Source organism: Taudactylus pleione, unplaced genomic scaffold, assembly GCF_031769625.1.
Source record: "Taudactylus pleione unplaced genomic scaffold, aTauple2 ptg000082l, whole genome shotgun sequence".
Classification (NCBI taxonomy): Eukaryota; Metazoa; Chordata; class Amphibia; order Anura; family Myobatrachidae; genus Taudactylus; species Taudactylus pleione.
This window is the reverse complement of record NW_028284484.1, coordinates 222,843-250,476: the sequence shown is the minus strand read 5'-3', so window position 1 is coordinate 250,476 and position 27,634 is coordinate 222,843. Positions and strand designations below refer to the sequence as shown.

The following is a 27,634-nucleotide window of genomic DNA, read 5'->3' as shown; positions in this document are numbered from 1 at the left end:
TTATAAAAGTCCTGCTTCATTAGTCCAAATTGAGTTTGAAGAAACACAAATGGGGCAAGACCATTTTCTGTAAATACGTCACTCAGGGAAGAAAGGCCCGCCCCAACCCATGAACCTAAATACAAATCTGGAATCAAATTAGCTATCGATTGGAGAGACAGATTAGGAGAAGGCAAGGAAATTTCTTCATCTAAGGAAACATATGCATGCAAGCACATTATTGTAGTCCGAACTGCTTTACAAAATCCTGGCCTGAAGGAAATTTCAGAGGGGGGCAACCAGAATAAATCAGAAACAGGGAAGGGACACATAAATTCCCTTTCAATAAGTACCCAGGGTTTGGGGCAGTCAATTATAAACCAATCTCTGGCCTGACTAAGAATACAAGCTGAATGATAGCGTTCCAAGTCTGGGAAGGCTACTCCTCCAACCGCTTTGGAGAGGGTGAGAGTGCTTCTTGCTATTTTGGGTCTATTCCCTCTACTTAACATTTAACTAGCACCTTCTAGAAGAAAATAGCTAGAATCTGGTTGCTATGGGCAACATCTCCACTTCTAATAACTCTGTACCGTTTTGCTGAAAACCGAGCAAACCCAAACTTGAGGTTGCCAAGGAGAACAGAGTCCCGGGTCAGTTTGGATCTCAAAACGAGGCAAAATAAAATTTTCCCGGAAATCTCATATCTCTCTTGTTTTGGATTCCATATAAGAGGCGCCATTTCACTTAGGAGAGGGAGAGGATTTGGGCTGTAGTTGTGCTTCAAATAGATGCCATTTGGTTGCCATAGAGGGTGTTGTAGTAGATGGAGTGGATGGGAAGGGTGACTGCAAGCGTATTTATCACTGTTTGTCTTACGAGGTGTGGCTATTTAATAAAAAGACTACTTGTAAAAAATAAACCATACTGCAAGAGTTCAAAGGGAGTGGGGGAACATTGACCTTGGACTGTCAAAAAATGGTTTTGCATGTTTTACCCCTCTCGCACAGATAGTTTGCTATCACGCAGCGTTCTTAGAAGTAGTGTTTTTCCCGTGCAACATAAAAATGCTTAGTATAAAAGTAGAGCAACGTGTTACCTCAAATATTTTTGTTACATATTTTTTAAAAAGGCCACTGACTCTTTCTGTATGCTGAGCGAGGTTTACGGGGCAGATTGAATGTCACATGCACGTGTGTTTGAGTGGCACAAAAGATATCGTGGTGGGCGTAAGGATGTCGAAGATGATAAACGTCCCGGAAGGCCTTGCACATCAAAAACAAATGAAAAATGTTTGAATTGACCGTCGAAATGGTAAACCTCGACATGTTAGACAAGTTTTGCATCAAGATCTTAACATGACAAAAGCTTGTGCTAAGATAGTTCCAAGGCTTCTCACTGTCCAGCAGATAGGAAATCGAATGCAAATTTGTACAGACATTTTGAAACAAATTCAAGCGGATTCACATTTTTTTAAAATATAGTTATTACCTCTGAAACATGGATCTTCCAGCACAATTCTGAGACAAAATGCCAGTCCATGCACTGGTAAACGCCATCATCACCAAGAATGAAGAAAGCACATCAAAGCAAATCCAAATTCAAAGCCATGTTGTTTTCTTCTATATCAAGGGTGTTCTACTGGAAGACTGGGTACAAGAAGGTGCAACAGTGGATGAAAGAGTCAGCCCACGTGCGAACTGTCAGGAGCCGGAGCCAAGCAGCGGCCGCTGATTGGCTGGCGGCTCCTGACTGTTCTCACTGTTCATTCGGGAGCCGCTTAGCGGTGTATGTGCTCACACACATACACCGCTAATGGTAAGTATATGGATCGGGTACTCGGTTTGTTTTTTTGCACAGACCCCTGGATGCTACAGAGACCAGCGCGAGGATGGAGGTGAGTATACGATCTCTTTTGCAGGTCATTCCACACGGATATCTACTAGGAAAAGTGGGCAGACCGGCTGGTACAGGTAAGTATGTGTGATTGATGTATGTGTGTAATAAAGCTGTACTGTCTAAGGTGTCTGTGTTGTGTCTTTATTTAACTATATATTTTACAGTGGAGGTACAGGTGCTGGCCGCCTGCTGGCATTTGTAGTTCCACAAGTGCCAAAGGGCAGGCATGCTGGCACCTACAATAGTTTTCTTTCAATTTAACACTTTATTACCCCGTAACCACAGCCCAGGGGTGCTGGGAAGATCCCCGGGCTTCAGACCAGGCCTGGGGTTTTGGGAGAGGGGAGACCCCTTTTTGCTAGGTCCCCACCTCCCCGGCTTGGCCTGAGCGACTTGGAGTGAGAATGCTTTGGCCCTGGAAATATGGTAATAGGGTCTCCGGGTTGTGGCATTACACCCCGGTCGTTTTGGGTCTGGTGCTGGTTTTAATTATAGGGGGACCCCTACGCATTTTTTTTTTCCCCTCTATATTTAAAACCAGGACTGGCCCTGCAGCCTGGTGCTGGTACCTAAATTACGGTGGAACCCTACTCATTTTGTTCCCTGTAATTTTAGGTACCAGGACAGGCTGACAAGTCCGGGGCTGGTTAGGCCTTTGGGGGGAAACCTCATGTCATTTTTTTTTTTACACAATTAACCAGTTTTTACAGGTACAAAACACAAGCAGCTTACACATATCTCACTGATATGTGCAGGCTGCTAGCTCGGGAGAGTTTTTCAGAGAGAAAACACTGCAATCTCGGGTGAGTAATCTCCTTCCAAACTTGCTACTCGGGGGAGAAATCTCGATCTGCTTCACCATCGGCCATCTCACTCTCAGCTAAACTCTCTTCTGTGTAAATTTGTGAGTTGCAGGAGCCTCAAATCACCCGAGTTTCAGCGATCTTAATCGAGTTTGAAAAAAAAAAACTCGACCAGACTCTATTCTTAGTAAATTTACCCCTAAGGCTGAAGAACAAACTGTGTATTCTTAAACTTCACAGATTCCTAAGGAGAGTCTAAGGGATGTCCACGAGTGCTATGTGTGAGTCTGACATTTCTGACACTGTAATCCTAGAGAAGCCTCCTTACACCATTTCTGCACCCTCTGCAAGTGTGAGGATGAGTAGTAGTAAAAGTAATGATAGTTTAGACAAAGAAATTGAGGGTGCTAAGGATGGACAAAACCTAGGGGTATATTTACTAAAGTGATCATTTTTAGAAATGGAGATGTTGCCCATAGCAGCCAAACAGATTCTACCTAACATTTAACTAGCACATTTTAGAAGATAATAGCTAGAATCTGATTAGTTGCTATGGGCAACATCTCCAGTTCTAAAAATTCTCACTTTTAGTAAATTTACTCCCTAGTGGTGACAAAACAAAGCGGTACTGGTCAAACTAAAGATTACATGACTGTGACAGCCCACTGGGTGGGTTAATTAGCATCAGCAGCAGCAGTATCTAAACACATTGACCGCTCATTCACAGGCAGGCTGTTCTCTCACTGGCTTCACTAAGAGGCATATCAGTGTCAACCTGTTTAATAAACTTAGGGATGTGATCGCAAAATGGCTTACCCCGCTAAGATTCACGTCAAGATGTCTAATTTCCGATAGCACAAGTAACATTGTGCTAGCATTAAAACTGGGTGAATTTTAAGCGCAAACTAAACTTGGTGGTTCAATAAAATGTCCATGCAGGATATGCTGGCTGTGTCCCGTAAAATTTTTAAGCATTGCCAGCATTCAGCAACCACATGTAGAAGATTGCAACAGCTGCAAGAACAGTTCCATTTGCCATTCCACCAACTGAACCAATAAGTAGTTACCAATTGGAATTCCACCCTTTTAATGGTGGAATATCAACAAGCCATCCAAATGTACACATCAAGCCATGACATAGTGAGAGGGGGGATATGTTACCTTACTGCAGCACACTGGAGAATAGTCTGTTTTATGCAAACTACTGAAACCATTTGAAAATGAACAAATTAAGTGAGTTCCGACACTGATAGCCTGAGTCAGGTTATACCTTTCATTAAACAACTGGAAAAAAGCTAAAGTGGATCCCGTAATTACGAAGCAAACTAGTTCATCGCTTTGCCAGGATCACAGGGTATTCAACATCTTGCAATTGGATCAGTACATTTTTGGCAACCGTGGACCTGGAATTGTACACTTTTAACTTTGGCAGCAATGCTAAAATATGCTAATGCTGCAGTAGACATCTTGTGTAAATAAACTCCTCCTGCCAGCTCCTGTAATTCACTGCCGAGTCTGAGGAAGCAGCATCGGATCACTCTGTGTGACGAACGGTTATCGGAGGCACTCAGCATGGCCAGTGTTTTCACGCAGCCACGGGCTTCAGCACATTCAGAAATTGGGGCCGACACTCCCCAGGTTTCTGGGATGCTGCCTGATACTGCCCCCTGTCTGCAGCATGTCGATTTGGCTGTGGCATCTGGGCACTGGGAGCGAGCTTGCAGAAGGAGATCTGCACATTATAGATCCTGCGAATGCACTTATATTCACACATTGGAGCTGAATGCAAACCTTATGGCTGATTCAGAGTTGTATGCAAACCCAATGCTTGATCGTAGGTTTAAGTCCTATGTAAAGGCTTTATTTCCAACTGATAAAGAGCTCCTTGCGAGCAAGTTGTCATCTCAAGTGGCACATGACACAATGGACCTTATTCAGAGTCGGTCGCAAGCGCCAATGCACTCGTAACCGACTCAATGGTTAGGCCTGCGCGTGCGCAAGCCCCGGAGCGACAGAGAAACTCTGTCGCTCCGGAGCACGCTACCAAAGGGGTGGCTGTCGATGTTGATCGACAGCTGCCCCCGTTTGGTAGGCGGGCTGGGGGGTGGTTTCCAAAACGGAGGCGTTCCTTTACGAACACCTACCGTTTTGTGGGCGGCCGCACTAACATTATCAGTGATGTCAGTGGGGAGCTTCCTGCTCCATCAGAGCAGAAAGCTCTCTGGGGCTTACGAGTGCCCAGACCCAATATTAGGGTCTGGTCGTAAGCCCCGATGGTCGAGATGGTGATCACCATTGTGACCATCAACCAGGTCGGTCGTTAAGCTTCTGGGTGGTAACCCACAGCTTAACGATCGACAAGGAGGCGGCCGTTCATGATGCAAGAGGCCGCCCTGATTCAGTGCAACCGCTTGCATTTTCCTCCAGTGTGTACTTTGAAAGAGTGTTTAGCACACCCGGAAACCTTGTGAGCCATTAGCTTAGGAGGCTACTTCCTAAAAATGTGGGACAAACTGATGTCCATCAAAATTAACTACAAATTCTATGAGGGAACCTTTGCTGCGAATTACAAACAGAGGGCCTGTTTCATATATATACGCTAATGCAATCGCAACTGCATACACTAACGGATAGTAGTTTCTAAAACATTCTAATGCTTCCAAAGCACAGCTGAGCATAGGGACGCCCACTGCTGTCTTCTCATATCCATTAGACGACGTACAACAGCTTAAACATCAGTACTATTGATGCACATCGGGCAGTCACGCAGCATGTAAGTCGTGTCTGACCTGCCTCAAATACTGCTGCTCTCCTGACATGCAGAGAGCTCTCATGCTGCGCAGGAAAACGCAATGGCTAATTTATGCACGCCCACGAAACCGCTTTTAAACGGTCAGACACACCTGCGTTCTTTTAACCAACCCGCGCTGTTACCACCCCCAAATGAATATCTGTCATTCACTTTGGGATTATGTTTGTACAGATGAACCACCTGCAATGTGATCACTACATATGCGCAGTGCTGCATTGACACATCCCTTTTTGCAAACAGTCGCTCATTACGCAAAAATATCGATATTGCGTCCATCTCTGAATCGGACCCAGAGACTGTAAAGGTGAATTCCAGTGTAGATGAGCTAATATTGTGTGATGATGATGATGTCAACAACAGTGATGAAGATGATTAACATTGTTAGCTGCATTACTTATACTATAATGTACCTTGGCACATGCAAGGTGCAACACTGATAATCGACCAACTGTGTAAACATCGGCATCGCATACAATCTGGATCAGGTTCACTGTTCCTTGTCCCAACATGCACCCTCTCCTATCTGACCTCACTGAGGAAGTGGATTGGTGTGCTGATCTAATTTTAGATATGAAAATAAATTTTTTAAAACATCATATTTTTTTATAATTTTCTACACATATGCATTGCAAAAATACTTATGTTCTATGGTTTCGTTGTAAGATGGATTGGGGCAGATGCAGAGTTAAGTTGGGTACACACTGTACGATCTGTCGTATGCGACACATTCAGTCGCGGATCGGAACGATGTATTGTAAAGGTCTTGCACTGTGTACGCCCAATCCGTCGTTTGCGATGGCCGTTCATCGCATCGTCCCATCTGCTATTCAGTACAGGAGATGGGACGATGCAATGAACGACTCCATGCGGCTACATGTAACGATACATTGCGTCCTCGTACACCAAATCGTGCAGTGTTTTACATGGAGCTTGATGTATCATTATATTGCATTTCGACGCTGGGTAAACACATCGTATAGTGTGTACATGGGCATCGGAAAGGGGGCAGCTCGCCCGGCACCCCACATTTGAAAGGCGCCGGTCAGGGGCTGTGCTTTATTGCAATAGGCTGCACGGCCCCTGCACTGTACAGAGGAGAAGATGTAATTTGTGATCTTTAAGTTAAAACACTGCACATTACACCTCGTCCTTGCAGTGCAGGGGCTGTGCAGCTTATTGCTATAAAGCACAGCCCATGGCCATCCGCCCCCGCCGCTCCAGTCCCATAAAAAATCTGAGCTAATAAATGCTTTCTTTTTTTTATTATAATTGAGCATTAATAAAAGTGCATTTCCAATTGTTTTGTTGTGTTGTTTTTTTTACACTAAAGGAAGAAAATTCCACCGTCTTTATGTGCTAGTTCTTTAAAGATGCTGTAACTTTAAATTGTTGGGGACTTAAGGCTGCAACTTCCAGCAGTGACTCAATAGAACATTTCAACTCCTCTGTTATAGGGCCGTATTCAATTAGTTTTGCACCCGTGATACTCTTCCGTCTGTCGTACTTTTCGCCTACATCGCGTGATTTGGACGCAAAAAGTTTTGCACCCTCTATTCATTGTATTCAATTCCAAAGGTCGCAAAAACACTTCCTGGCGAAATTCAAACAGGTGAAAAGTGCTGTCAGAGATGGGGAAATTAGCCAAACATTCCCTAAAAGATGCACTTACATTGGATACCGGGTATAGATGTCCTCGATTAGCCCCCCTGAAGCTATTTGGGGTACTTAAGTGCTTTCAATTGCCTCTATATAGCGTCTTTACACAAGTGGTGAAGAAATGCATTAAGCAGTATTTTTGGGAGAAAATAAGTAGTACTGTCAAATTTGGGGCTCTTCAAAATGGGTGCAAGCATGGTTTAAAATCGCTAAAGTGAAGTTTTTTAAGTGACGTCAAAAACGCACCTTCAGCATGCACCTGCAAACAAAAAAACTACCCCATTATTGCAGACCCCCCTAAAGTATATTTCGCTACTTTTCATGTGTGTACCCCCACTTTGTAGTTTTTCAAAGTAATTTTTTGGGGTGTTCCTCTTTTTTTTTTACGCAGTTATTCTTTGGGGTGCTGTCCCAAGGGGATCAGAGTGGTTTCCGCACTTTTGCACCCCAAAACTGCAATTCTGCATTTTTTTCTGCCTGCCATTCATAGGCGAAACTTTTTCGCCTTTTACATTGCATTGACTTTCCGCGTATGTAAAAAGTCTTTGGAATTGAATCTGAAGTTTCGCGAAATTACATCATCCGCGATACTTTTCCACAGATTCTGACTTTTCGCCTCTAATTGAATACGGCCCTTAGTTGTATGTAAAGTGTTAGGCAGTGGCATGTAGTCTGTGGTTCCCCAAATGTTGCAGAACAACAAGTCCCAGCACAAACTACCCTTGTGGGTCCAGACTTGCATGCTGGAGAGTCATTTATAACACACTGAATGGGACAACAAACTCTTATTTTTTCTTTAAGGTGGCCCTTACTGTAGTATAACATGTTACTTTTTACAGTCGAGGTCTAACGAATCACTATGCAGTGTTACATATGTTGCTTTATAATAACACATACAGCATCATGGTTCCATTTAAGGTGGCACAGGCATAACATGCAGCAGCTAAAGTGATATTTAAGGTGGTTCTGACTGCAGGGCTGCTGCTGCTGCTATTGGCTGTATGTCTGGCTTATCCTTTCCCAGCTTCCCTCCCATATGATGAATGAGACTGTTCGGTGACATATTGAAGCAGGCAGAATTACAATGCCCGGAATCCTGTCCTGTTGTTTCTAGTACATGAAATGCTTCGGTTGCAGCAGCACATAGCAGGGAGGAGCGTCCTTAAGAGCAGCCAGACACCTGGTTGGTTCAGATTTGCGTCAGTTTCAGCCCATGACAATTTGGTATTCTGTGGAGGTTTTATTCCAGGATAATGACAAAGGACTGCTTTGCTCCCGGCCCTGGTATGCAAAGTTAGGCAACCTGATCTGTGCATAGAAGCATTCTCTCTGTGTGATGTCTAATCAGCTGGCCAGCATGAGTCCAGGGCATCCAGGCAACATTACAGTATAAGATCTGCACCTACAGCCATATGTCTGTGAGTATGAGCCTCATTCATTGCTGGTGGCAGGGGAGGGCATGCTGGTGTTACTTTTACCCTATAGACTGTAGAGCAGCCTGGCATTTTTATTTCACTGAATCTACTTATCCTAAGTGTAGACAAATTTCACATAGAAACTTAATTACTGTGCACTTCAATTGTCTACACGAACATCCTCTGCACATGTATGCATTTCAACACATACTGTGTATAATGATGTTTGCTGCTTTTATTTATAGTGACAGCATGCACTAATATCTGGGCTGTACCTTTTGTAGCAAAATATGCTAGGTGGATTTACTGGTGAATATAGAATGACCCTCTACAATGGCAAGTGGCATTACTGGACAGGGATTGCTGTGTATTTAAACCCCACATAGTTCTTTAGTGCAGGCCCAGCAAAATGATCCTTTTTATTAGACTGTTCTAGTGCTCTCTGCAGCTCTTTACTACTGCTGCAGTGACCGGCAAGACAGGGAGCAGATTCTCTACTGCAATGGAGAGACTGTGGAACAGAACTTAACCCAATCATAGGCTGTGCTTGCAGATGATCTGTATGTGCTAGGGTTGGATTTCGTATATCAAATCAGTGCACCTTAGCAGTATGTATTTAATTGCTGATTGACTTCTAGACACCACTGTGGGATGAATAGCTCAGTGTGTTTGTAATATATATAGATATATAGATTTTGCTGCATTCTGGTAAAATAAAACTCTCAGACAGGAACGTGCATATAGCCAACGTTTCAATGTATTATCACATTGTCATCAGGAATATGTGTGTGTGTGTGTGTGTGTGTGTGTGTGTGTGTATGTATGTATGTGTGGAGAGATATATAATATATCTCAATGACTTTATATTGTATTTGCTTCTAGAAACCACTTTAGTTTTCTTTGAAGAACAGCTATATCAGATTCACTGGGAGTTTTGCAGACACCCGCTGATGTCACAGAGACCCAGTGTTAAGCACAATAGAAAACAAGGCTGCCCAGGGCCCAGGGAAAGCTGGGATGTCATGTTAGTCTTTTCACTGCAGACTGGCCTGAGTGCCAAGGAAGACGATTGCCTTGTAGCCTACTGAGGTCTTAGTGATTCAGGGTATGGTCAGTGGCCCATGCAATATAGATTTGTGGAAATCCTTGTTCTCTACTGTAAAAATTAAAGTTAAGTAAGAGGTGTTTTTGTTTGCCAAGATGTTCTGCAGCCATTATTGCAATATTTTGTCCAAGGTACATTTTTATTTAGACGCTTTGACTAGGGTCTGAGCACATTTCTATGATCATCATTACTCATCTCCTGTTTGTCCATCATGCTTACACTTTTGAAGTGGGTTTGTCTAGAACAGTCTGTAGCCAATCAGATAATTAGAAAGCTCATAGCAGAACAGAGTATTTGCAGATATGAATGTACTGGACTTGTTTAAGGCAGTGACCTGTCCACTCATTTAATTGTGTTACGGCCCCCATACACGGTGCGATATACACCTTGCGCGACGCGACGGCTGATCCGATGGCTGACACATCGGGCGGTCCCCGCACACGGAGCTATCTGCTGCCCGACCGCCCGATATGCTACCCCCCCCCCCTGCATATCGCTGCATGGGATCGTACATCGCATCGCCCGGTCTTATGTGCAGCACGTAAGATCTGGAGGAGCGATGTACAATCCCACGGGAGCGCGCACTGGCCGATATCATGCCCACACACGGTACGATATATAGCAGCGATATCGTATTAATCTGTTGGATCGGCTGCTATATTGCACCGTGTATGGGGGCCTTTAGCGGGCAGAGTAAAGATCTGAGGAGCGTAACAGAGTCAAGAAGGCTATATACAGAGAATTGTATAGTGGAAGCAGCATGGAGCAGTGATACGAGGTTCCTGTTACATTGTGGTGTCAGATGCACCTCTTTATAAAATCAGTTTATAGGTCTAATTTATTGTAACTTATTTGCTTTTAAGAACTTATTTGCTTCTTGGGTGGTCATTGAATTTGGTCAGCTTGAGTTCTGATGTGATGTACCGAGGCAACTTTTCCCATTATATAAACATGTAAACCATCTAACGTGTCTGTAGCATCCATGACCCATATGTCACCACAGTGCAACCTGTGCTTTAACAGATTCAGATATATTTGGTAGCCTCTGATTTGGTATTTAAGAGCTGTGTTTTGTGGCTGTCCACAGATGACAAAGGATGTATGTACCAGCACCAATAATGTCAGATACCCATGTTCTATTACTCCAGGTCACAGAGAGGCGAGCCTGCTAGTTACTGGCTTTGTTCTGCAAGCAGCTGCTAGATTTCTCTCCCATCTCCCTAGTAAGCAGGGCTTCTTGCATGCCAATGACAAAGAGTATAGTGGATCATAGCTGGTCAATAGAATATGATTCATGCTACCCACATCCACTTAGTCACATTTATTGTCTCCTTTACGTGTCATAAAATACTGCTCACATACACACATTGCAGGGATCCGAGCATTGGATTGTGCCTTGTTGCCAACCACAATAAATATTTTTATTTGACAAGTTATAAAAATTAAAAAAAGGTAAAATGGTAACTTTCAGCATTTTTTTACTGACACATTAAATTAAATCGAAAGTCTTGCTTTATAAAACCAACAATATATAAATACTGTGTGCCAGCATACAATTAAGTAGGAGGCTTTGTGCTCAATATAGCAATATTGGGGTAAGCTCACCTGCCAACGTCAAGGCATTCCCTACTATGTGAGTCCCTAGCATCACTAACAAAAAGTGTTCTCATGATATCTCAGTGCAGATCTTCCTCTTCATTTATAAAGTGTAAATTGTAGTTTTTTGTTGATTTAACGGAAGAAAACACTGTTGTATTGTGTGGAGAAGAGATGTAGTCACCTACTATTGTGAAGACTTGTAATGGATGTATCCTATTTTCTAAAGGAGTGGAAACATAGGTTGAAATTCAATCAGTTGTCAACAAGGGGATTTCACTGAAGTGACATTTGATTGGACAAGTGCCACAGGAAGATGCATGCTTGTATACTAATCTATTGCCTTTTTTCTTCAAAAACCATTTTAGCTATGAATCCTATAAATAGTATCTCTCTATTCTCCTGCTATATTAATTTAAGTCTACTAAACATGGTATGATTTCTATGCACATAGGCATAGGAAGCATGATTACGTTATATTGATGCCTTGGGAAGATACATTCTCTTTAGTTTCCTTGTATGGCCAGTATATGAAAATTACCTCTTTCATGTGATTGGTTCTACATGTTACAAATGTATACAAAAATCTCCTAAAAATGGTTAATGGAAAGTAGTGCATTGATGTATTATGTTTGCCATAAGTAGTGCCTTTTTTTTCCTATGAAAAAGGTACCGGTACTCAAAAAAAATTGTATTAACATTTTTATTAGCTTCTATACTCTGGACAAGTGTTAAAAAGCTAATTTTACTAATTTCTGAAGTTATATCTGACTTTTTTTTTTTTTTTTCCTTTTTCCAGTACTAGTTATGATAATTAGAAATGGTACCAAAAAAGATTTCTGTATAGAGTACCATTTGCACTTCCTGTAAAGAATTATGCAATCTCTTGATCTCCCCAGATATGGTCCTCTCTAGCGAAAAAACTTTTTGAATCTTCTAGCTGTGGCCTGGGCAAGCAAGGCATGGTGCTCTATTAATCTGTGATGCCAGGCTTCTGTCGCATACATGCAAATACGTTAACCCCTTTATTGTTTGGCATGATTTAGGCAGGTCAGTCTCAATTCAATTCCAGGGAACTGACCCAATTATCAAGACTTTGCCCTGATTTGAAAAATATTGCGAGATATGTCCAGCTTTATGATGACCTTTCAGCGCATCATTGAATTGTTTTTTTGGGGGAAGAGGGAATAGGGGCTTGGGAATACCTAGCACTTGGAAATCACTAGACAGGCCCCGGAGTGCACATCAGTGCTCACTGTGAAATGGACATGCACCCTAACAGGACTCTCTTAAGGGGCCTATCCATTAGGCAACCTGAAAAACTGAACGTCTAGCGTTCAGTCCTTCAAGTTGCCGGGTGAGGTGCCCGCACTGAACGGCGTTCACTGAACGTCTTTCAGTGCAGGATCCCGATCTCCTATCTCGGAACATGGGGAACCTGACGATCGTCGTCAGGTTGACAAGCATGTTCCGTAGATAGTCTGGGTCGGCAAGGACCCAGCGTGCACGTGCATTGCTGGTCCTTGCCGGCTATCCATTACACGACTTTGTGAACAATGCGACCAAAACCTCCTGGTTTTGGTCAGATTGTTCCAAAAGTTGTGTAATGGAGAGACCCCTTTACATTCTGTTGTTTCCCAAATATATATTTCCCAATGTTGAGGAGGTATATAATATAGCTTGCGTCAGGAGAATCAGAAATCTTAAAATATGCATATTTTTTCCTGATTCTATCAATGAAACGTTATACACCTTTTGTGGGATTCAATTGCAAACTGCTTCTCGTGTTTTGCAAAGAAACAGGACTTTCTGTTTCCAAACACCTAATTATCTGTCTCTAATGAGGAGACCGCTCCATGCTTGCTCAGTGAGAAGCTTGAGTGAGCTTGCCAAGGAATAATGGTTCCTGATAATAGGGGATCCCCTCTGCTTTGTCTTCTCTGACTGTGCACATTTCCGTAGAGTTGTCTATTGAATAAAACTGAATTGAGTACACTGATAGGCTCAATAAAGCCAATTTAGGCATGCATGTTACCAGTCTTATCCACTGCACAGAAGACAAAGAGAAATGTCTCATTCAGATGCCATAGCAATTAGTATGTACATGTCATGCTGCAATTTATACTACATACAGTATATTGCTTTACCTTTATGGCTAGCTTCTGTATTTCCATAATGCCTGATGTCTGTCATATTGTAGTCTCAAAGAATTCAATATCTTTTACCTTCCTGTTACTTTGTCAGGGTGGCACAGTGGTTAGCATTGCCTCCTCAAAGCACTGGACTATGGGATTGACCTCTTAACTGGCTAATATTGTTTCTAAAAACTGCTCAGAAATTGTCATTTTTTTTCTGATTGAATTAGGTCAAGAGCAACTTATCCAACACAATTTTATTTAAAAAAAAGTAAACAAAAAACATTAATATAATCAAAAAAAAATCATCGACTGTCAATATTTATGAAAACATTGATAATTGGGATATCGCTATTTTACAATTTACTGGGGGCTACTTAGTTTACTTTTCTCTGGCAGCTATTCCTTTCTGCAGCTGGCGGTGGGGCTGAAGAGAGCCTGGCTGGGCCCTGGTAATGACAAGGGGGTGTGGCCTAACGTAAGGAGGTGTGGTCACATCTCCTTACCAAAAAACAACAACCCAGTATCTGTGGCACTGCTTGCTACACAGGGGCAGAGCCGTGGGGGGTGATCAGTGCGGTTGCAGAGGAGACTGCTTAGCACCATCAGCCTCTTTGTACTCACTACGCTGGGCTAGAAGGGAAGGGGGGTGAGCAGAAGACCTGGGACCCACTTCTCCCCCCCCCCACCACCATATTGGTGCCCCTGGGTGCCGGGTGGGGGTCTCACTGGGCTGCCTCATCAGCAGTGATCGGCTGCATGGCAGACACTGGGGGAGAACACAAGAATGCCAAGGGGCCGAGAGATCCCTCTGGATTGGCAACTGCTGAAAGATATCTTCCAGCAGCCGCCCAGTGGGCGTTTCTGACTGGTCGCATCAGATGTGACCATGTCAGGGAAAGCGCAGCCTGGCGGAGCCGCATCTATTGCGACCCAGTGGTTAACCCAATATGTTCTGTGTGGAATTTGAACAGTCTCGCTGCGTTCATGTGGGTTTCTTCACTTGGCTCAAAGATCTATAGAATATTTTTTTTTTCTTGTTTTTGTACTAAACTGCAGTGATCACAAATACGCACTATAGTGCGTATTTTACCCAGTATTGGGGACTCACATTTTCAGAATGGGTGGGTACCAGGGGGCGCGCTCCGCTGCGGCCAATGCCTGGCTCCTCATTAAAGATTAGTTGACCCTGGCCCGGCTGCAGGCAATAAAAAGCAGATGGACCTCTTTGGCGCCTTTCCTGTCATGCTTCTGCACTACAGTGACTGGCGTGATGGTGACTGCCCCTGCACCCGGAGTGAAGACATCCTCCGGTAAGTGTAAGCAGGCGGGTAGCGGGTGGAGGCTTAATTGTGAGTGGTTGACTGGTGCTCTGGGCCGACTTGAGGCAGATCGGCTGAACAAGGGTGCTATAGCCGGCACTGTGCGGCCGCCAGGAGTGTTTGGGGGGGGCCGCTTATGTCTGCATCAGGGGAGGGGGAGTTGCCCGATGGCTGTCGGGTGGCTGTACATACTCACCAGCCCGGCAGCATGGAGTGAGATTTGTAACAGGCAGCCTAGCAGAGAATCAGATTGGCTGCCTGTCATTACAGTGCGGCGGCCTTGCGGAGCTCAGTGTGGTGAGAAAAGAAGCTCCGAGACTGCTCACCACATCGATGTACAAAGTACTGCAGAGCCAACTGAGAGCTCCCCACAGTCGGCGCACTGTAATTACAGGCAGCCAATCTGATGTCACTGCTGCCGGGCCCTGATGATACATAGAGCTGCCCACACAGATTTATTTTGTTATAGATTTACCTCTCTCTCTCAACCCTCTTCCCCTTGTGTGCCTTTGCCTCAGCCCCATGTGTGCCTCTGCCCACCCTCCCCATATGTGCATCTGCCCACCCAGCCTTTGTCAGCATCTGCCCGCTTCCCCCTATCTGTGTGCCTCCGATTGGGAAGCCCTACTTGTTTAATTTATACTGGGCCCCACATATTCTGATGTAAACCTGCCTGCACCCCCGCTGTGCTGCATCCTTGTGTTTGTAATGTTTTATCCTATCTGGTCCCATATGTGTGTTTTGGTTTTTACTACCAGGCCCAATGTGTTTGTGTTTCTTCATGTTGGGGAGTTTTTTTTTGTTTTTGTTTTCTTGTGTGTATTTATTCTATCAGGACCAATGTAATCTGCTTCATGGGCTGTAGCTGCTAAATTGTTAGATTTACCGAAAACCTTAATTTAGCTGGGACCCAGAAAAAGTTGGGTAGGACCCCACATTTTTAAAGTTTTATGTATATATACATACATCTATCAATAATGGCGGCACTCCGGAGACTCATCAAAATAGGTGAAGCAACATTATGTTCATTGTCATCAACGTTTCGGGGTAACCAATTGGTTGTGTATCCTGAAGAAGGGGTTGCCGTACCCCGAAACGTTGACCATAAACACAATGTTGCTTCACCTATTATGAAGAGTCTCCGGAGTGCCGCCATTATTGGGTTTTATACATTGGGGACGCATACTCACCCGGCACCCGGAGCAACGTAATGACCTTAGTGACCAGCGGAGTGCCAGACAGTTTTGTGTGGACATATATATGTGTGTGTCCTGGTGCTGAGATCGAGCACAGGATCCCAGTGCTGGAACACCAGCAGCACTGAATGGAGATGTGTCCTGCAGGGGACACATCTCTGATCTTCACCGAGAAGGAGCATCAGTTCCCTCTTCTATGGGGGACTGTGTCCTGTCGGGTCACTGTCAGCCTGTGGAGTCCGTGCAAGTGACTGGAGCACCAGGGCCTGAACATCAAGTTCATCGGTTAGGTGAGGTCAGCCAACAACTCACTAGGGGATGGATTGGAGGGGATGTAGAGGGAAGCATTTAGTGAGAGGGGCAGAGAGGAGGTAGTTAGTGGTTCAGGGGTGAAAGTGGGCATCAGTTAATGAGGGGGCAGGGGGTGAGAGGGAATCAGTTAGTTGTGCAGGGGGTGAGAGAGGGAATTAATGAGAGGGGCAGTGGGTGAGAGGGTGTCAAGGAGTGAGAGCCTGAAGTGCAGTGGGTGAGAGAAGGAATTAGTGAGATGGGCAGGGGATGAGAGAGGGTATCAGGGAGTTAGAAGCAGGGGCTGATCGAGTAGCAGGCAGTGAGAGGTGCAGGAGGCAAGTAAAAGAGAGAGAGATGCAGGTGATCAGACACAAAGGATACCTGGTGAGTGCCCGTTTTACTTTGGGATTCTTAAGGTGCACCGCCTTAATATTAGCTTGATATGCTTTGAGTGCAGACACAGACAAATAAAAAAAAATAAAATATATATATATATATATATATATATATATATATATATATATTATATTTACAGTATTTGGATGATGCCTTGCAGTCAATGATTTATTTCATGGGATTGTGTGGATTCCTTTTCAGCACTCTCCATAGGCACCATACCATATTGCAGATAATATTATTATTATTATTATTATTGGGGAGCACAGACGGTGTAGTGGTTAGCATTACTGCCTCACAGCACTGAGGTCATGGGTTCGATACCCACTACGGCCCTACCTGTGTGGAGTTTGTATATTCTCCCTGTGCTTGCGTGGGTTTCCTCCTGGTACTCTGGTTTCCTCCCAAACTCCCCTAGTGTGTATGTGTGTATGTGTGTATGCGTGTGATAGGGAATATAGAGTGTAAGCTCCACTGGCAGCAGGGATGGATGTGAATGGGCAAATATTCTCTGTAAAGCGCTGTGGAATATGTGTGCGCTATATAAATAACTGGTAATAATATCCATGTGACCTAGAGGACACCTCATGTGACTCAATGCTTTTTTACATCACTGTACCATAACGTTGGTTTGCATATCCCCTCCATTTATTTGTTTATGTCGAATTTATTACATTACATATAGCACATCCCCCACCCCAGTATACACCCCAGTATACTCGTGGTCATTTCAGAATACTATAGTGTCGAAGACAGGGATCCGATTGGCCAATAGTCCTTTGTGCACCTGGGCACATCAAGTGTCACCTTCTCCAGTAAGTGCATTCCTCCGTGTACACTCAGCACACGTGCACCTTCTGTATTTCAAACACAGGTGACCAAGCTTGCTGACCTTTTCAGCATTGATAGCTGCCTGGTCAGCCCAGCGGATGTAATACCGACCCCGGAAGCTAGAAAGGACCACATCCCGACAGGGTAAGTATCTAATCTTTAGATATTACTGCTCCCACAGGCTGCATAGCCGGAGGCTGCCATAGTCTGTGTTAAGATTCAAAGTGTTCTGATTATAAGTGTAAATACAATTTGATAACTAAGTCGGAGTTACGCTGCAGATCTTATTTGTCATATGCGCACCATGCAAAGACTGATGTGACTTCTTCTCTGCATTCCACAGGTAAATTACAACTACTGCTCCCATCAGATGCTGTTTTAGTGATTGCCTCAGCACAGTTTTGAAAATTTATACTGGGTAAATTACAACTACTGCTCCCATCAGATGCTGTTTTAGTGATTGCCTCAGCACAGTTTTGAAAATTTATACTGGGTAAATTACAACTACTGCTCCCATCAGATGCTGTTTTAGTGATTGCCTCAGCACAGTTTTGAAAATTTATACTGGGTAAATTACAACTACTGCTATACTAAGAGCAATTTATCTAAAGGAAGTTAGGAATGTATTGTGAATCTGTGTTGGCCTCCCCCTTCTCACAAATTGTTTATCTTAGACTTTATTGCATCCCAATTTAGTGTGTGTTAGAGCTTTTGGGGTGGGGTCCCAATCAGTGAGCACAGAGACACATGTTTGTAACTTTAGATATTACTGCTCCCACAGGCTGCATAGCCGGAGGCTGCCATAGTCTGTGTTAAGATTCAAAGTGTTCTGATTATAAGTGTAAATACAATTTGATAACTAAGTCGGAGTTACGCTGGAGGAAAACTGGAGGAAAACGAAACTCAAAACCAGAACACTTTCTGAACAACAAGAAGCAACATACTTATGTGAATGAACAAAATCAACATCTTCTGCTGTATCCAGGCAACTACTTACTGCACTCACTGCTTGGACACTGCAAGTGCTCCCCTGTCTGTGTGCTGCTCTTGTTGATTGATCTTTGTTGAACAGAACACTTTGGACTGGATCAGCTCGGGTACATTGTAATTTTGTCCTCATTCATTTTGTATTGCCTTTTCCAATTGTGTCACATCTATCCACATTAATCATTTGTTTATAAACTAATTCCTGCACCCACTACTCACATACCTCTCCTTTATATATCACTTTTGGAGCTGCGCTCATACATTAGCAGCACTGTTCTTTACATGTATTTTTGAACATTTAACAACTTTAATCCACACTGACTCTATATCTCACTGTCTCTACATCACACAGCCTCCACTCCAGTTTACATCTCAATTATTACCTTGTCCACAGCATGAACACCCTTACTTCACACAACCCCCATATTCTATGTCCACATAATCCTCTACTTTATCCGTCCCTCTCTTCCCCCTCCTGTTTCCTCCACTTGCTGTTCTTCCTTTTTTTCTCTCATCAGTCTGCTTCCAACCCTCTGCTTCTTTCCCCCACTTCTCCTATACCTCCACTCTCAACCACCTCCCTCCATGGTCTTGTTACCCCACTACTAAGCCCCATTCCCTCCTCGTTCTGTCTGTCACCTCCAGGGCTGCCAAGAGAAATTCTGGGCCCGGGTACTGCAACATCCTGTGGGACCACATCATGTATGGCTGCACCCATTTGTGAGTGGGTCTAGCATGTGAGATGCACCCACTCACAGGAGCATGGCATAGCACCCAGCAGCTGGAACTAAAGTAGTCACTACTGTATTAGGATGGCGGGACAGTCCCATAATAGCTGCATTTCTTGTCAGGCTGTATATAGATGCTAAAATGTAACACACAAATTAAAGTGCTTCTACTTTACTTTGTACATCTCTCATGTAAATAACACAAACAATCTATTTTCTATCATAGAGATAGATGTATGAAGGACTTAATTTTTACATAACATCAGGTCGTCTTATACACACACATTCCGCAGCACATATCCTAACCCACTGCTCCATGCTCCTTCTTCACTATCTACCCCTCTGTGTCGCCCCTGTCTGTCTGCCCTTCCCCTTTAGAATGTAAGCTCTCACGAGCAGGGCCCTCATCCTCAAGTGCTTCTCCTCCCCCTACTTATAGTATAATTTACTCCTAACTCCCTACAATGGCACCTACCACCTGGTTGCTCATGTCCTGCTGCTTGTGTTTTGCAGCTGAGTTTATAACCTTGTCCTTGTCCTGCATTGTTTTGTATTACTATTAACTGTTTTTCTTGTGTGCTCATTTATGTACTGTGTAAGGCGCTGCGGAACCTTTGTGGCGCCATATAAATAAAGGATAATAATAATAATAATAATAATCTAGCCCTAACCTTTCCAGCCCCCCCCCAACCCTAACCCTCCCTTAGGGGTGCCTAACCCTAACCATAACCTCCCCCCAGGGGTGCCTAAACCTAATCCTCTCGGGGGGGGGGGGGGGGGGGTTAGGTTTAGGCCCCCCTAACCCCTCCTTCCCCTAGCTTACCTTCGTTCGTTATGCCGGGCGTCGGTCTTGCAGCGTACGGCTACTGATAGGCGTCGGGATTTCGACGCCTATCATTAGTACCTTGCCGGGATATGACAGTTGGGAAGCCGGTGGTCAGCATTTCCACCGTCGGCTTCTTGACTGCATATGCCTGGTGTAAAAATTGGGAATTCATTGTATTTGCACAATATTTGGGTCATTACAACATATAACATATATATGCACCATTTCATGATAATATTTACAGTTATTGTTACAGACACAAATTTGGTGTATATGTATATTATTTGGATGTAGTTTTTAATTATTTTTACTTTCAGTGTTTTCTTTTTTTTTTTATTTAATTACATTAGTTTTTAGCATTGTACGCACTATTTATATACCCTCTACTTTTGTTGTAGCAACTTATTCTATTTATTACTGGCTTTACATCAGCCTATTCACCTAGTTATGGCATTTTTTTATTATTGTAAGTCAGAGGATAGTGCTCACCTCTCTTTTACTGTTTGCTCACTTGTATCTCTACACAGTTAATGGCCAAAATGAATGGTGGAAATTTATATTCCATTTACCGCCTGAATAATGCAAATATAGTAGGGTCCAAACATTTACATTCATTTATAGAAAAAAGCATGCATAGCGGTGCTGTGTTCCAGGGCAGGGAAACAATCCCCTGTTTATCCATGAGCTCAGGAAGTGGGAGGCAGATGGCATGGACTCCATATAACAAAGCAGTGAATGAATTCAGACAGATCCTATCTCAAACACAAGAACTCTCTGATGATGGAAGTTTAGAAAAGTGATCGAGGCAACAACTTGTGGCCCTTACATTGTAAGTAATGCCCTGTTTGCATGTTTGAGAATTCATGGGTTGTTGGTTTACTTACTGTTTATATATTAATAGAGAGAGAGACACACAATTTCTCTGCTGTCCTACTAAGCAACACTGTGTAGTAGTCCCCATAGACTCTAAAGGAGTCTAAGTGCAATTATATTCCCAGTTTATGAGTGTATTGCTTAGGTGAGAGCTGTGGTTGATGGGCAGAGGCTGAGGCTGTGATCAGTTTATGGGAACATTTTGGAGAATTGGTCAGTTAGCAATATATAATTAAGGAAGTAGTCAGTTAGTGGACATGATTAGTTGTAGGTGGAAGCTTGAGGAAGTAATTTATCAGTCAACGATTGAGGCTGTGGTATGAGCACTACAACAAGGTTATGGCTGTGGTTATTGTGCACTACAAGGATGAGGCTGTAGTTATTGAGCACTACTAGGATGACACTGTGGCTATTGTACACTACAATGATGAGGCTGTGGTTACTGAGCACTGTGAGGCTGTGGTTACTGAGCACTATGAGGCTGTGGTTATTCTGCACTATTAGGATGAGGCTGTAGTTATTGAGCACTACTAGGGTGACACTGTGGCTATTGTACACTACAATGATGAGACTGCGGTAATTGAGCACTATGAGGCTGTGGTTACTGAGCACTGTGAGGCTGTGGTTATTCTGCACTATTAGGATGAAGCTGTGGTTATTGAAGATGGGTTGGTATGAAAAGCCGATGGCCAGGAAGCCGTCTGACTAAATACCAATGTCGCAAGCCCGAATGCTGAAGATCCCGACTGGGGCATAAGCTTAAAGATTTCCTTATGTAATAGATACAAGCCACTTGGTGACTTACTGTATATTATATTTAAAATGTATGCATGAACCCATGTAACTGTAAATGTAACTGTTACAAACTTTAGACAAAGTCAGCATCAACCAGAATATTTTTTTTCTAAAATATTAGCAATAGTATATGTTTGTAACTTCTGACAAAAAATATTCTCATGTTCTTAAAAGGACAAAGGCCCACATTCAGAGCCGTACGCTCTAAGCAGAGCGAACGCTCTGAATGAGGGCCGCCCTCCATAATTCTGGAGCGTCCTCCTGGACGCTCGTATAGCTGTGGGTCACCACCCACAGCCTATACGAGCGTGCAGTTAGATGGCCGCGATGGTCGTGACCATCGCGACCATCGAAACTGCGAGCCGGAGCCTGCGGTTGAGGTTTTCAACCGCAAGGCCCGGAGTGATTTTGGCTCTATCAGAGCCAAAATCACTCCCACTGACATCACTAGTGATGTCAGTGGGCCTGCTTCTGACGGTAGGCGTTCCCTTGGGAACGCCCCCGTCAGGGAGGCACGCCCCTGGCACGCCCACCAAAGGGGGCGTGCTGTCAATCAACATCGACAGCACGCCCCCTTTGATCAGACACAACAAGCGAAGGACTTTCCTTCGCTCGACACGTCTGGCGCATGCGCACGACGGAGCTCCCGCCGTCGTGCGCATGCGCAGTGCACAACATCGACCCACTTACGAGCGGACAGCCGCTTGCGAGTTTGTCTGAATCAGGCCCAAAGTTCTGTTCATATTAACACAGGTATTTATTTGTTTGTTTTTACCAAAACAGAACTTTTTGTGTTTTATTGGCTTGGGCATTCTGTGGTTTTCTCCTGTTGGAGAGGTTCAGATCATCGTGCCCTGGCATATTGGCATGATCGACTGGGACTTGTAGCTCCCCATAAGTTGGGTGTAGGTTTTACCACCTTGGGGCATACATACCCTACAATCATTTGTCCATTTTAATCAGGCATGTGAGGACTTTGTAATAAGCCTACAAATAAATAAGAGCTAACATTGTGTAGCATGCAATAAAGTGCCTGAGTGTTTCTTTGAAAAGTGAAAAACCATGTAGCAAACAAAAGATACTATAGTGTAAATGTATCACACTGCCTCCCAGGAAACAGTTTTCAAGTTGAAAAATGGAAGTGGCCATTTTAATACATGTCCTTTGGACAAGAAGTTGATTGTTGGATGGTTGTATATTGTAACTGGAGGCAATGAACAGGTGTACTGATAACATATGTTATATCTGGATTAGGATACCCATGGCACTAGTGCAACAAGGTGGCACTCAAGGATGTTTTGAGTGACAACTGCAGGGTCAGTCCAACTCCTACTATGCACGCTTCTCCTTCCCTCCTGTCCCACCACCTTCCCCACAGGAATGGTTAGACCTTCTCCAAACCAGAGAACATAAATGTGTCCTGCATACCCAACAGAGCTTGGGCCCCTGGTGAGTGAACCCCGCCACAACTAGACCTGCTCAGTCTAATAACAGTGCTAATTTCTGATGCATATTTTCATCTTCAAACTAAAATTATTGACTTCAACTAAGCAGACTGGCTAATAAAAAGGAAGACGGGGAAGTCACATTTTTAGTACCCCTCTATTACTTTTGCATATGTTTATTTATGTTGTAATGGTGGTGGCACTCTGAACATTTTTTTTGGCTTGTAAAACAATTACCCCAGTGTTATATCATCGTTATTGAAAGCCACTCCATCCTGACATTTGTGCGTTACTTTTGACTGTAGGGATAGGGACCAGGACCCCTTTCTTTTTATTTATCCTTTTACATGTTTTGCTGTAATGTGCAAATAGTCAGTTAGGTTGACACTGGCGATGGTGCACCGGACTGCGGACTTTGGCCCTCATTCAGAGCCGTTCGCTATTTGCGTTCGTTCGTTCGAAAACAAGGGGTGGCTATTCAAATGATCCGTTCGCACATTGCAGTCTGTTCACACCTCTAAGTCTGAACGAGCGAGCAAAACATACGCTCGTTTATTTGTTAAAAACGCCCCCTGGCCGCTCGCATCATACGTCATGTCCGCTATTTATTAGATTAATCGAGTACATCGAACAGGATATGAACTGCTCGCTATTCTTGTGGTTGGTTTTTTCAACCGCTATTTTGCGAGCAGTTCTGAGTTAAAAAAAATCAAGTGACTTGGTCAATGACGCTGCTGGATTAATTATGCACACCCATAAAACGCCCGTTTTGACCTTTAAGCACGCCTACGTTCTGATCTCCACTCCCCGTTTTCAAGCACCTTCCCCTGTTACCACCCACATACGCCTCATTCTGTCACTCAAAATAGCAGGCATTCGCTATATTGCGTACAAACAATTTTCAGCCGCACTGACTGGTTCGCGCATGCGTACTAAAAACCGTACGCATGCGCAGATGTGCGAACATCGCTCGGAACGAGCGTACTGCCGCTAGCGAGTGGCTCTGAATGAGGGCCTTTGTACGCTGAGGTGCGGCCAATGTCACCAGGTTGACACTGGCAATGGTACACCAGACTGCTCACTTTGGACGCTGAGGTGCGGCCAATACCGCCGGGTTGACGCTGGCATGCGCCAGAGGATGAGAATGCACGCCGTGCCATCTAGGTGACACAAGCACCACTAGCAGACAGCATGCGAGCCGGACCGCCTGGATGGAGCAAACAGCAACAGGTAAACACAGCAAAACAGGATTCTGGAACTCGACTGATGAACAGGGGACTGGGCACAAATGGAAACTTGAGAAACGCTGTCACCGACATGGAGTGAAGTGCTGGCTGGAATTTAACAGAAACCGGGCCCAACCAGAGCAAGCCTCCCTAATGACAGACTAGTGTGCAGCTGGGCTGTGCACAGACAGGAGAATCAATTAGTGTGCACCTGATGCTGCACACAGACAGGCAGTAATTAGTGCAGAGCTTCAGTAGCAATTGAAGGTGCCCATACATCAGCGACTGTTTGCCGCGATCTGGCAATGTGGTGGGAGATGCCGGTATATCTAGGTGGAAACACGACCTCCCACCATCGATGTTCTGCGATCCGTCGCTGGATCGCAGAGATTTTACATGTTAAATGTCGGCGATTTGACAATTGTGATAATTTTTTTGATCACGATCGTCAAATCCTGCGATGCTGGGTTGCAGCATCGCGGGATCGCGGCAATCCATCACCCCGCACAGCATTGGCAGCGTGGCGGCTTGTGTATGTGTGTATATATGTGTATATATATATATATATGTGTATATATAATATATATATATATATATATATATAATGTAAAAATAATATGTCCAAGATAATAATCAAGGTGCACTCACCAGGGACTTTCCATCAGTAGCAAAAAACGTAATTTATTTCTTACTGCATAATCGCAGGTTGTCACAAGTCGACGTTTCGGCTAACAGCCGTAGCCTTCCTCAGGACAGATATCCCAAACCACCAAGATAGACCCATGTTGCACACTATGCTGAGCCCTCCTCTTATACCACCAAGGCTAATTAGTAGCCACACCCCCAAACAGTGGAATAATGGGGCAAATTATGTAAACCAACACTTTAATCTAATAAACAGAATACGAAGTATACTGATCTATCCTCCCTGGAATTCCCAAGCGGGCTGAACCATGGTACGAACCTTAAATCATGCCAAACATGCTGTACCAGCGTGGGAAAACCACCTCGCAGCTAAATTAGCGGTACTTCCGGTTTGCGTTCCACTGCAACCAGAAGTTGTCATCCGATGCATTCCAAACACCGGAAGTACAGTGTTTCACCTCCTAATGGCTCCCTAAAGTAAGGGCAACATGTGCTAAGCCAGAACCAACACACCATGAGCGTTTTTAAACAGCCCTATAGGTGTATTAACAAAATAAGGATCATGTACTGGAATTATAGATAGTAAATATACCTAATAACTATTACAGGGTTTAGAGAGAGGCTCATCAGCATAGTGCAAAAGTTGGAAATATAAAAACAACAAATATTAATATAGATAAACATACTCTACATACAAACACACACCCCCCCACAACCCCTCTGGATCAAAAATAAGTATAAAGATAAATAATCAAAGAATGATTACATCCCTCGATTAATTAAATTCTAAATGCATATCATGCTCAATAAAGAAAATATAGATAAATAAATATGCAACTGTTGGAGGACCCTCATTCTGGCGCGACCAATCACTAGGTGAGAGCTCAATCCAAAAAGATATTTAAATGATTATGTTAATTCAGTCCCTTAGGCGATATCGTGTCGAGTCTGTGTATCCATCTAGCCTCTTTCCTCAGAAGGATCAGGCCACGGTCACCACCTCTTCTGAGTGGTGGTACTCGATCAATCATCATATACTTTAACGATGACACTAGATGTTTCAACAGAAAAAAATGCATCGCCACCGGTTTATCGTTATTCCCCTTTTCATAGGCCAATCTGATGTCTGACCGGTGTTGTTTCATTCTTTCTCGAAAGGTTCTAGTGGTTTTACCCACGTACATCAAACCACATGGGCATAATAGAAAGTAAATGATGTAATCCAATTGGCAGGTCAAACGGTATTGTATGGGGATCCACCGCCCACCATGTGGATGTGGAAATGATTTCCCCACTAGGAGTGCTCTACAAGTTGTGCATCCCAGGCACCGGAAACACCCTTTATTCGTAGTTAGCCAGTTAGCCTTACTGGAGTTGTCGGTTCCATATTTGTCCTGTACAATAGATCCTTAAGATTAGGACCCCGATGGATACTTAGTAGGGGTGAGGTCGTCCCAACATTCACCAAGTTGGAATCAGTGCCAACAAGTGGCCAATGTCTCCTGATCGAGCGTTGTACTGCTCGTAATCTAGTGTCACATCTGACACCCAGGATCATCCTGTCATTCTTTTCCGTCCCTCTAGTGGGCACATTACCACTGAAGATCTTTCTTGCCCTGGTGAGGCGATTTTCGACAACATGGCCTTTATATCCTCTCAGGAATCTCTGTTGGAGATTGGAGTTCAGCCAGATCGCATTCAGAATTGTTCCTTAGAACATGAAGGAACTGAGAAGTTGGTAATTTGTTTTTAAGGGCATCGGGATGGTGGCTCATCGGTATCAAGAGTGTGTTTCTATCGGTCGGTTTACGAAACAGAATGTGTGCCAACCGTTTGTTTTTCTTAAAGACCAAGACGTCCAAAAAATTAATTTGATCCTGATCGACAGATGCTGTGAAATGTATTGGGCTATTCAAACCATTAAGAATCTCAATCATCTTGAGAAAAGAGTTCTTATCACCACGTCAGACGACAAAAATGTTGTCAATAAAATGTTTAAAGTAGACTATCTTGTCTCCATAGTGCGATAGAATAAATTCGTTTTCAAATTATGTAAACCAAAGTGTTTGGGGGTGTGGCTACTAATTAGCCTTGGGGGTATAAGAGGAGGGCTCAGCATAGTGGGTCTATCTTGGTGGTTTGGGATATCTGTCCTGAGGAAGGCTACGGCTGTTAGCCGAAACGTCGACTTGTGACAACCTGAGATTATGCAGTAAGAAATAAATTAAGTTTTTGCTACTGATGGAAAGTCCCTGGTGAGTGCACCTTGATTATTAACCTGGACATGTGTTGATGCTGCCCTGGAGGAAGCATTGGGGAGCACCCCAGGCGGATGTTTAGAAACTTTTTTTGTGTGTGCCAACCGATCTTTTGGAATGTCATCCACAGACAGACTGCCGGCACTCACATATAAAATAGCAGCTCGCCCCGGTACTTGTAAGTGAAAACATCAATGTCCATAGTAACGGCACTCAGAGTCATCTTTTTTTTACTTATTTGGAAAGACTATTGGGGTCCAACTTGGCAACTTGGTGTTAGTAAGCCCCCAAATGACCATGGTTTCCCAGTGAAACCTAATTAAGACTAGAGATATGTGAGGGCGGTGTCAAAAGAATATGGCGCTATTTAGTGTAACCCAGAGACGGTAGATATACGAAGTGGGAGGAATTTAGTGGT

General features: G+C 43.8%; 1 protein-coding gene across 7 annotated transcripts in view; it reads left to right on the top strand.

Moving 5' to 3' along the window:
* KLHL17 (kelch like family member 17) overlaps positions 1-27,634 on the top strand; it is a 108,440-nt gene that overhangs the window by 24,111 nt on the left and 56,695 nt on the right. The window contains exon 1 of one of the 7 annotated variants that reach the window (XM_088468164.1): positions 8,225-8,564. The exons of 4 other annotated variants lie outside the window; for them this stretch is intronic. In XM_088468164.1, the coding sequence (XP_088324290.1) occupies positions 8,559-8,564 (6 nt within the window). In that variant the 5' untranslated portion in view covers positions 8,225-8,558. Of the gene's footprint in view, positions 1-8,224; positions 8,565-17,951; positions 18,002-20,687; positions 20,804-27,634 lie in introns of those variants that run through there. 2 more of the 7 variants (XM_088468167.1, XM_088468166.1) reach the window with 2 other exon arrangements.